At 37.5% G+C, this 12,430-nt stretch overlaps 1 protein-coding gene across 4 annotated transcripts in view; it reads left to right on the top strand.

The window, feature by feature from the left end:
* Positions 1–12,430, top strand: part of GABRB2 (gamma-aminobutyric acid type A receptor subunit beta2) — a 304,185-nt gene that overhangs the window by 116,342 nt on the left and 175,413 nt on the right. For all 4 annotated transcript variants that reach the window (XM_051843578.2, XM_070076396.1, XM_051843577.2 and 1 more), the window contains exon 5: positions 1,442–1,662. In XM_051843578.2, coding sequence (XP_051699538.1) covers positions 1,442–1,662 — 221 coding nt within the window. The remainder of the gene's footprint in view (positions 1–1,441; positions 1,663–12,430) is intronic.

Below are 12,430 nucleotides of genomic sequence, written 5' to 3'. Positions count from 1 at the left end.
AACTCCATGTTAAGCACTGAGTTCAACAGTTTGCACCCACCCACACACACACAAAACATGTATAATAGAGTTTGAGAACAAGATTTGCACTTAATTCTCATAATACAAACTCATTAAGGATGGAGGTCCTACATGGGGAGTAAGTGCACAGTTGACTTCTGTTGTTCCTTTAACAGTTAACACTCTTATTTATGACATCAGTGATCACCCTAGGATTTTGCCATTGGCTGCCTTTTGTAACCATATAGAAGCCTTTTGTGACCATAGACCCCATTGGTATTTGGACACGGCCATATGCAAAGTAGATGTTTTCTCCTCCCTTCAGAGCAGATTACATCCTTCATTGATGGCCCCTTCTTTCCACTGAGGACGAGACTGCTTTTCTTGCTTGCTGTAGTACCAGCTCCCTTGCATTCCTGGGCTCTAATGAATGGATCTCCTTCATGGTCTTCACTCATGCCAATTCATTGCTACCGCAGTGCCCTTTGCCAATTCCCCTTAACCTGGAATGTTCTGAGAGCTAATGGCAGTCTGCTTCTTTGGTCTCAGCACAATGACAACTTGAAAAAGTTTTCATTCACCATTATAGTAAAATTTTTCATAGCTTGTTTTACTTGGTTCATAGGATGTGGCATCATTTGACATTATTTGATTCCTTTGTCAATGCTTTGCTTAAACATTCCTTGAGAGCAGGCATTCGATCTGCCTTGTTTCCCACTTTCATTTCAGCACTTTAGTAGTGCCTGTCATGTTAGATACATGATAAATATTGGTTGAGAACATGAAGAGAAGAATGACTATATATAGCTTAGGTTTGATATGATAGTTAATTTTTAGTACACAGAGAAATACAAAATTATTTTGAGAATCATGTTGACATCCCACCTCAAATAATCCTGTATACTACACTTTGGGAAACACAAATTCATCAATAAGTAACTATTTATGAACATCATTCTCCCTGAAAGATATTAACAAAGTTCATATGGATAGATTCTCTTCACTTCTGTATTCCTACTGCTTATCATGTTGCTTGGCACATGTTAAGTGTTTAGTAACAATAGTACTATTAATAAATAGATAAAATAATATTTGCCTGTAACAATATTAGTAACACAGTTAGTAACAATATTACTATTAATAAATAGATAAAGGAAATAATATTTGTCTGTAAGTCAGTAGTATGTATTGGTATTGTGTGGTCATTTATATTTATCTTGTTTACTTATTATTTATTTGAGAGGCAGAGAGTCAGAAAGAGACAGTCAGATAGACAGATGGAGTGAGAGCTCCCATCTATCACTGGGCCAGGTCAAAACCAGAAGGAACTCAACCTAGATTTCCCATGTGGGTTTAGGGGAGCTTATTAATACTGAGGTGCTTGTCTATTCTGCAAGTGTGTTTAGGTACAAAATAACTACTTTCCTTCTCACATTCACAGGATTATACTTTGACAATGTACTTTCAACAAGCCTGGAGAGATAAGAGGCTGTCCTATAATGTAATACCTTTAAACCTGACTCTGGACAACAGAGTGGCAGACCAGCTCTGGGTTCCTGACACCTACTTCCTGAACGATAAGAAGTCATTTGTGCATGGAGTGACTGTCAAGAACCGCATGATCCGCCTGCATCCAGATGGCACGGTCCTTTATGGCCTCAGGTCTGTAATGTCTATTTTAAAGTATAACTTTCCCTGGGAGAAGGGAACAAGAGCTGTTTCTCTTTAATGGAAGGGGATATTGTGCTGTTTTTCTTACTCCTCCTGCAATTCTTCTGATAAACAGTTAACCCTCCTATCCACTGTCCATCTGAGAGCTTAGGGTAGCATGCTTACACAAGGACTTAGCCTCACTAAAAAACTAAAAACTTATATCCCTATTCAGCTATTGATCCTAAAGCTGCTTTCTTTAAGGAGTGGAGATGAACAATATCCAAATAGTTGAGACCCAGGGTTTCTTTAAAATGGGAAAAAACTGAATGCTAAATAATTGTTAGGACGTGGCAGATGCTCTGATTTAGAAATTGCTCCTGAGCTGCCTGAACTGGGCCACAGTTCTCTGATGAGAGGAACGTTTCTGTGCCCTCTCACTGTCCAACAAGCAGTGTAGCAAATAAATAAAGTCGTTTTCTCATGATTGTTAGGAGTGAGTTTGTGCTGTTAAATGCACCACACTGTTAGAAAAAGGATTGTGAAGCACTGCTGAGGGTGAAATAGACAGTGTCTTCTGTTCGTTTATTTTACATTTAAAATAGTGGATGGTTTCTTGAAGAAAATGAAGGAAAAAAGTGTCTATCTTCTCTTGAAAACAATGAATTTCTTTTTTATTATGTTATGACAAAGAAATTACAGGGGAAGAAATTCTAATTTTAACATTTAGTTGCTTCTAGTCTATTTCATATAAATATGTGAGTTATTATAATGATGCAATTATAATATTACACATGTGTTGGGCATATGTGTTATGGATCAGACATTGTGCTAAGTAATTTTTAGGTATTTTTATTCAGTAATATTCTCCTTATATGCAGTTTTGCTTTATTCAAATTCAGTTATCCCCTGTTAACCATGATATGAACATATCAGATGGAAAATACCAGAAATGAGGAACCCATTAATTGTAAAATTTGCACTATTCTGAGTACCATGATGAAATTTTGTACTGCCCTTCCTACTCATGCCCAGAACTTGAATGATCCTTTTGTACAGCACAGCAACATTGTATATAGTATCTGCCAGTTAGTCACTTAGTATTATCTTGGTTTTCAGGTCAGCTGTCCTGATAATACAGTACCAGTGTCCAAGTAAAGCTTATTTTACTGAATGTTAGCATCAAAGTTCTAGAGTAGAGATGCTGGCAATTCAAATATGTCAAAGTGAAGCTGTAAAGTGTTTCCTTTAAGTAAAAAAGTGGAAGTTTCAACTTAATGTGGAATTAAAAATATTATATACTGTTTGCTGAGATCTAGGTTAAGAATTTATCTGTGAAATTGTAAAGAAGAGAAAAGGAAATTCAGGATTGTTTTGCTGTTGCACTTCAAAATGCAAAAGTTATAGCCACAGTGTGTGATAAGTGCTTAGTTAAGAGGGAAAAGTCAGTATTTTTTGGTGGAACACATGAACATAAACATGTTCTGATTGATGGCAGTGTGTTGGACCAGAAAGTATTGAGCCTGTGTGAAGATTTCAGCAAGGGTTTCCCTGGAATGAGTGATACCACACCATTTACTGCATGTAAGGGATGACCACATGAGCTCGGGAATAGATTTAGGCTAAAAAATATATTTAAAAATTACTGGGGAGGTTAATATGCTGATGAAAAAACTGTTGCCACATTTTCAGTAGCATTGAAGAAGTTGGTTAAAAAGAAAGGGCATCACCTAATGGAAGTCTTCAATTGTGATGAAACCAGGCTTTAAGGGAACAAGATTTCTGATGGAATGCCCATTCATAAAAATGCAAAAAGGTACCAAGACAGAAAACATGGAATGACAGATTAACTCTGTTATTCTGTGGCAGTGCTGCAGGTCATATAATAAAACTAGTAATATTGCACAGAACAGAGAAGCCATGAACTCTCAGGAAAAAAAGAAAAATGAAAATGATCTACCCATGTTTTGGCACCCTAGTAAGAGAAGAGCATGGAAGCCAACCATCTTATTTATGGACTTCTCCACCAATGCTCCATCTCAGAAGGAAAAAAAAAAAAAATACTTGGAGGAGGAAGGGTTAGAATTGAATATCCTTGGGACCAATGTGGTGGCGCACTGGGTTAATCCTCTGCCTGTGGTGCCGGCATCCCATATGGGTGCCGGATTCTAGTCCCGGTTGCTCCTCCTCCAGTCCAGCTCTCTGCTGTGGCCCGGGAGGGCAGTGGCGGATGGCCCAAGTGCTTGGCCTCCTGCTCCTGCATGGGAGACCAGGAAGAAGCACCTGGCTCCTGGCTTTGGATTGGTGCAGTGCAGGCTGTTACAGCTATTTGTGGAGTGAACCAATGGAAGGAGGACCTTTCTCTCTGTCTCTCTCTCTCTCACTGTCTGTAACTCTACCTGTAAAATAAATAAATAAAAATCTTAAAAAAAAGAATTGAATATCCTATTAGCAATAGACAATTGATGTGACAATCTTGTTTCTGTTTGTTGTAAAATAAAAACATTGAGGTTGTATTTTTACCCCCAAATACAAACATATGTGTCAGCCCCTTTATCAGCGGTTATTCAGCTTCATGAGGAAAATATACTAGCTGGGTGTTTGATCACATTCAATTAGCAATCGCTGTAGACACTTTTATGAACATAATGCCAAGCTGGAAACCATTCACTACTGTTAACACAGTAACATTGATCAAAACTTCAATGCATGAATTAAAGCCAGAAGCTGAAAATGTCTACTAGAAGAGTGTAGTGAAAGTTGTGAATGATGTTCAATACTTCCTGGAGATTGACAGAGAAGTTAGAAACATCACTAACAAAGTTGAGCAAGGAGTCTGAGAAGGATTTTCCAATATGCTTGATGAAGAATTTCTGGAAGAGCACATCCAAGACCACTGAGAATTTTTAAAAATAAGGAATAAAAGAATTTATGGAGTCATGTGCAGAAGAAGAGGAAGAGGGAAAAGCTGCAACAGACCCGATAACGTATACTTACAGAAATTTGCCAAGCATTTTGAATTGTACATATATTAAAGGACAAAATTATGGAATATTTGAAATGCTCAGATGAAACGTAGTATTCAAGTCACCTGCAGGACCAAGGAATTACAGCTTCTACAGTAATGCCTTTTTTGAGAAGAAAGAGACAACAACCTCAGATTATAATACTCTTCCAAAAGATTTTGGCAGTCACTTTCACCTAAAAAGGATTGCTGAGCCTCAGCACTATCTACTGATAACACCCAACCATTGTCCTGGCTGCAAAACCCAGTTCACCCAAAGCAGACCATTCAAAGTAGACTTATTCTACATCACAATGCCTGTGTCATTTGTCTCACTTCATCTCATCACATGAGCATTGTACCAGCTCACATGATCATCGTCAGAAGGCTGAGTACAGTACAACAAGATATTTTGACAGAGAAGGGACACTGACATAACTTTCATTAATGTATATTGTTAATTGTTCTATTTTATTATTAGCTGTTACTGATAGCTTATTAATGCGTTTAACTCATAAATGAAATCTTATCATAGGCATGCATGTACAGAAACAAAACATATTATATATGGGATGGGGGTACCATATAGGATTTTCAGGCATCCACTGGGGGTCTTAGAATCTATTATCCTCTGATAAGAGAGGACTACTGTGTTTAGTCCTAGCAACAGCCTTGTGCATTAGTAACTGAAATTATCTTTACTTTTAAGTGAACAAAGAGGCTGATGCGACTTACCAAAGATCACAAAGAAAGTAATCTTTGAAGGTGGAATGTATACCCTGTTCCAAAATCAGAGCCCTCCAACTTCATGTGGATTCCTCAATTCCCACATTTTTCTTATCTGTGTTGATTTTCTTTTTTTTTTTTTTTTTTTCTGTATTCAGTGATTCGTACTGCTGCAGAATATTGAACTGTTACATTGAACTTTTCTATCTATTATAGGTTTAGAGAAAAAGGCATTTGGCCACTAAGGGTGGGGCAAGGTCAGGGAAGACAGAGAGGGAACATGTCATTCTTAGGCACTGGAGGCAAGAAGATGAATTAGACACCAACACTGCTCACAAGCATGCCTTAATAAAGGACACAGAGGTGACGGTATGCTAAAGGACAGAGTCTGAAAAATTCAACTAAACTGGTTAACTTCAAAAGTGCTGGAGGAAATAACTGTGTTCAGCATACATATTGTGCTAAACTTAGTACTTGGAATCAGCTATAAAACATGATATCACAAAGACCTTGAAAGAGAGTGACCATGTTAGCAGTAGAAAACAGAGAGATTGAAGAGATACTGTAATTTATGCTTAGCACAAAGATGTAAGAATCTGGAAAAAGGCAGAAAGAGACCTAATGTTATCTATTCAGCAGTGAATGGACAGAGAGGGGAAGGAAAGAAGACTCACAAATAGCAAGTCCTTGCTAAGCAGCAGACAGTGCCAGATGCATTTTTCCCATCAAATCATTTCATCTTCACAGCAGCCATGCAGAAATCACCCTAGGCTCTTCCTGTTTCCCTAGAATACCCACCTTTAGGGCACAGAACATGTCATTTTCTCTTTTGTGTGATGACAAAGCACCTTTACCATGAATAGCAACTCAAGAAAGATTGAAAATGAACTCAGGAAAACGTCTATGCAAAGTTGAGTGGATGGAAATACCAGCAATTGGAATTTTGGAACTGAGAGGAACAAAGGGGGACTGACATGAATATAGAAGATAAATTAGCCTTTTGTATCTTTAAATCATCAGACAAAAAGGGATAACAACCACTTTGTGTCATCAAGACCAACAGGACAAATTACTGTTACTTGAACTCATGACCATAGGAAATCATCACGCCCTTATTCTCTCACCAAACAAGAGCTACTGACAAAATACATGGGTTCCTGAACACACCTTGGCATGCAAAGCATTGACACTTTTATACAGTGAAAACTCATGAATTGTGATTGTCTCTGAGTTTTATTATTAATTCTGAAGGTGAACTTGATAGGAATACTTTTTAGGTAATGTATAAATGTCCCATTCCAGTTTTTTATGGATAAATAGAACAATTTGTTTCCTAGCTGGAAATTTAATGCAAACCCAATGGTTCCCTGTTCCACTCTAGGAGGTTCATTTGTAATAGCTAAGTAAAAGGAGTTCAGTTAAAATGATCATCAACAGAGTTTTTCGGCACTTCGCTCTGTCTTCCCACATATCTGTCCCCAGGTCTAGCATTTTCTGTTGCTGACAGTCTAGTAGGATTTTTTTTGTCTATATTCAATAGTGGATGTATGAAACAACTTGAAGTCATAATAATGTTAATATTGATAGCTGGTACTTTTTAAAGGACTTAGCATGGACTTGTCACTGTGCCAGAAATTTGCATACACTGTCTCACTAGCATGAACTTTGGTCCTATTTTGGTGCTTTTATTTTCTCAAACTTAGAGGAAGAAATGAAGGAACTCGTGTACAAAGTTACAGCTGCTGTGCAGATCTTCGTCATCTGAATGCAGAGATACCACTCTCTACCATTCTGTCTTATTCCTTCTGTACTAGCAACATTGAAATAAATAACAGTAGGGATCGCTTGAGAGAACACAGGGAAAAAATAAATGAAAATCACAATGACCAAAGGGAAGCAGCTCTTGTTAGATTCATAGATACAAATGTTATTTTCATTGATAAAAGAGCACCCTACAGAATGACCAGACTGAATCTTCTACAGAAGCTTCCTCTTTAGGTCCTGAGGTTCAAACCAGTCCCAGTTAACTAAGGATGGTTTTTGTTGTGTGTATCCCTAGGGCATAAGCAGGATCACTGTAGTGATGGTGGAAGAGTTCATCACTCTAAAAAAGGCCAATTGAAAGGAAATGATGAAGAAGTTTGAAAATTTTCATAGCAAAATTTGGAAAAGAAGAAAACAGTTTTGTTTCAGAGGAATCTCTAATTCTATTCCCTAGGAAGTACCTCACAAGAACTCAAAGGTCTGCAGCCAAGGAATGCTATTACTCAGGGAGGTGGAGAGTCATTTATACACGATTATGCTTTAGTTTCTATGTCCAAAAGTGGGCTTACCTCATGTCAGAGGGTGTACAACTCAGTGGTTGGGTTCTGTGACAGAAGGTTAGCCTTACTAACCTCTTTGTGAGTTCTTCTTTCTGCAAGAGCATGTCTATCACTTCTAATTGTATACAGTAGGAGCTCTGAGTCCACTCATGTATGCTTTCCCAGGCTATAGCAGAGAGCTGGATGCGAAGTGGAGCAGCCAGGTCTTCAACTGGCACCCAGATGGGATGCTGGTACTGTAGGTAGCAGCTTTACACACTGTGCCACAGTGCCAGCCTCGTGATGCCAAGTCTTTTAAAACAATAAAATAAAAACTCCCATCCAAATAAGAAACAAAATAGTTTTTTATTGAAAATTTAGAATATACAGTCATGAAAATAAAATTTCCCTCTATTCCTGCCACCTAGAGAAAACTACTACCTGTCCCTTTATCCATCTCTCCCAGATTACTTTTCTTTTAAACAAAAGTATAAATGCAGTTTTTATAAAAAATTAATAACAAACCTACTATTTTGTGATCACTTATTCTTTAACAAGGAATGTATTCCAAATATGTTTTCCCTGTCAGTAACCACATAACTTCATTCTTTAACCATTATAGAACCTATTTAGGGTATATTTCGTTATCTCATATGGGATGTACTTCATGGTTTTGTTGTGGTAGTTATAAAATACAGAACTGTTATATAATGTTTATTTATTTATTCTTCTAATGAGAAACAGGCAAAGGTGTTTGTGGCACAATTACAATCTTGTGTTGTGGTACTTTTACTCATAGTCTCATTGGCGTAACAAACAGCTCAGGGGATGCTGCTGCTGAATGTAGTAGAATACTTCTTATGCAAGGAGTGCCTTTTGCGCTCCCTCAGTAATAACTGGCAATCTAAATATAGCAGTTTGTCTTTTGGTGTATGGAGGGGGTGGCCTTGACTTCACATGTCTGTGTACTCCCGTATGTAACATTAGATCAGAGACTTGTCACTTCTGTTAAATGTTCATAGTCTTAAAGAAAGATTCAGCAGGAAGCAGAAGGCAATTCAGCCACCTCCTGCTCTGTATGTTCTGTCATTGGGAAAATGGCAAAGGATAATGATAGCCTGTAATGAATTTAGACAGGCAGAGTTTTATTATTTTATCCTCTTTTTCTACTCCTTGTGTTTTACCACAGGATAACTGAGTAGCCATCCAGCACTGAAATGTAATCTATCAAACATGAATTTATCAATTTTACCTTGGATTTCCTAATTGATTTAATTCATTTTCATAGAGATACTGAATGAGTATATTTTATCAAGCAGAACAAAAGAGATTTTATTAAGAATATCACTCGTCCTGGCCAGAGTGTGAGAGCCTATTCTCTGGTGATAAAAACTCTCTTTCTCCTGTCTTCTTTTTATGGGAAAAGAATATGATAGAATGTATCCTCTTAAGAGAACTTCAGTTAATTTTTTGAAGAAATTTATTTCCCATTATTTCCACTTTAAGGTAAAATTATCTAGATTAAAAATAAATGTAGTTAAAATAAATTTTGACATTTTTAAGTTCTTTTCTTTTCAGAAAATGAGAAACAGAGAAAATACAGAGACCAGGAATGGGGGGTTGGGGAAAAGGTTCATGATATAGCTATTCTTTAGCTTGGTTGCTCATCCTCATTCTTCCAACCCTGTTCCCATGTCTCAGCATCAGTGAAATGAAATTGTCTATATGGAAACAGTATCACATGCCTTTTCTCTTCCTGGGGGTGTGTGTGTGTGTGTACTAAGTTATGCTTGGTGAAGCTGTTGTGCCTAACATTGTACAATTAGTGACAAAGCATAGAAAAGAATCCTAAACTTTTAACTCTAGTGTTACTCATTGTTGCTTCTGCTGCTGCTGGTGTTCTGGTGTCATCATTATCTTTTTAGCATTAACAAATTATTCAATTCCAAATCATCAAGATTAGAATTAGAGAAACAACATTCTTCAGACCTAGTAAAAGGAGTCAATATGCATTTAGCATTCTTAGGAAAATAATCCAGGGCTTTTTTGTTGAACTTGTGCTAGATGTCTAACTAAATTGCTTAAAGAAGAACAGGTCTGCCTACCTTTTAAAAAACGTTCTAATAGTCAATGGGTCTCCTTTGCTACCAGCTGGATGGATCCTTGGTTGTCTTTATGTGCACTGATTTCACTGGAATCGAAGTGACTGGCAGGGCAATGAAATGAGAAGTATTAAGGGGACTGCTTCAGGAAAGGGTATCTGCTTGCAACTCCAGGGTGTTTGGATGCCAGGAGAAGCCAGCTGTACACCATGAGAGTTAGGGACTGGTATCACAGACCTGAAGAGTGAATATAGTGGTTTCATTGAAACAGACCTTGTCCGCAAAAGGAGAAGCATTGAAGCCCATCGAAGATATGTTATTCATAGGCTTAAGAAAATAACTAAGTCTGTCAATGTTAAATATAGCACTATGGCTTGTAACTTAGGGTATAGGACTTCTGAAATATTGTGTGTTTTTTTTTTTTTTTTTTTTTTTTTTTTTTTTTTTTTTTTGCAGAATGATACATACTCTACAGTTTTAGGATATCTAAAGACTAGGGAAAACTGACTACTGCTAGACTTGATTGAGTCATAGTTGAATCAGCCAAAGATGAAAATCCTTATTGGACGTAAGGAGGCCGTATGGGGGCACCAGCAGTGTAACATTTCAGCATGGCATTTCAGAGTCCCAGAGACTCCAGAGCTCCTCTCAGAGTTGCCTCACCTACAGATTTTCTGTGTGTTGAAGAATCTCAATTATAAATTTTTGATGCAGGAAGAATTTTCCTAAAAAACTCTATAGACTTTTATTTCAATAATGTACAAGCCTCACTGTTCCTTTGAATAGATTTTTGGTCCTAGCTCTCTAGCATTAGTACTTTTCCTGGAGGAGAAAGTAGAGAGCACCAAATCATAAGCCTTGGTTCTAACTTCAGAAAAGAAGTCTACCATACCACTGGGGAAGACCACAAAGTACAATGAAGAAAATCTATATTTATATTTGGAAACAAGTAGTAAAAATTTATTTCATCCCTGTTCCCCATGGAGAAAAACAAAAACCCAACCTATAAAAATAACCTCCAGAAATTTTTGTTGAAGGTCTGTTTGTAAAAGTTTTACATACTCATGTTGCCAAATGAGTGGTAAGGAAAGATTTCTAACCCATTTCAGTCTCTTCATTTTGAAGTTCACAAATAAAGTAAATCTTTCTCTTTGAAAACCAAACCGGAATAATAGGTTAATGACTCAAATCACATTCACCATATTATGAAATGCTCAAGCTATTTGACTTCTCAGACGTAGCTCATTATCTTCACTCTTATGGACAGAATAAAAGGCAGCAAAATGCTAAATGGTCGTAAACCCTTAGAGGAGGATAGTAATTCTGCATTGAATTGTTCCCACTGGCCATAATGTGGAAAATAATTAGGACTTTATATTTTAGCAATTGTACTAGCTGACAATAGGCTACTAAAAGGACCACAATAAGGACCAAACCATCTTCTAGCATCAGAATACTTGTGGCAGCATCTTGTATCATCACATAATGAGGGCAAATAAAACAGAACCATTGGAATAGGAGGACTGCAGAGTGTCAACAGCATGGTTTTCAGGTCAGAATGCCTTGTTGCGTGACCTTTCTCGAGCAGAGAAATCTGCGTACCATGTTTCCGAGCTTTAGCTCCTTTGTCTATAAAATAGTCCTTAATAAAACCTGCCTTGTGTGATTACTGGGGGTGAGGGAGGGTTAGGGGAACAAATGCTTGCAAACCATTTAGTAAAGTACCTTGCACATGTTTAGTTTTTTACCAAGATTGTGTATATTATCATTGCTGTGTCATCGTTTCTGCTGCTCCCTATCATGACAAGTAGGGGATTATTGTTTGCAAGAGGTTATGGTTGTGGTATGTCCTATGTAGCAGCACTGTGTCAGGTGCTGGATACAAACATAGACAAGTTAAATATTTAATCCCTGTGACTCAGAAACTCGGAGTTTACCTGGGGGTGTAGATATGTAATAGAGAGAAGAATAGAGATAGGGTAGAATGAATAAAAGCCAAAATGTGATTCAAAGACACAGAAGGTTGATTTCACTGGGCTTGCTCATTCTTGTAAATCAAGCAACAACTCTTACTTGAAAATAATATAATTTAACATAGAGGAATGTCTTTAAAAGTTAAATAGTAATCATTCCATTTTTTGAAGATGTGTTTATTTATTTTGAAAATCAGGGAGAAACACACACACATGGGTTTGCTAGTTCACTCCCTAGATGACCCTAAGAGCCAGCGCTGGGCCAGCTTAAAGCTAGGAACCAGGAACTTCATCTGAATCTCCCACATGGGTGGCAGGGGGACCAAAACATTTGGGTCTTCTGCTTCTGCTTTTCCCAGACCATTAACAGAGAGCTGGACTGGAAGTGGAGCAGCCAGTTCATGAACCAGCACCCATGTGGGATTCTGGCATTACAGGTGGTGGCTTTATCCACTATGCCATAGTGCCAGCCTCACATTCCATTTTTAAAGAAACAAACAAACAAACAAATAAACAATCAAGGCTTAGGCAAATTCATTAAATTCTTCAACATAGCATAACTGTACTTGCTAAATCTAGGAATTATATAAGTCTGTTTGACTTCAATGCCTGTGTCCTTTGACGTTTTAACGGTTTTAATGCCAAATCATAATCTCTGCTCGGGCTGGGGGT

Source organism: Oryctolagus cuniculus, chromosome 6 (assembly GCF_964237555.1).
Source record: "Oryctolagus cuniculus chromosome 6, mOryCun1.1, whole genome shotgun sequence".
NCBI lineage: Eukaryota > Metazoa > Chordata > Mammalia > Lagomorpha > Leporidae > Oryctolagus > Oryctolagus cuniculus.
This window is presented reverse-complemented; position numbering and strand designations above follow the sequence as displayed.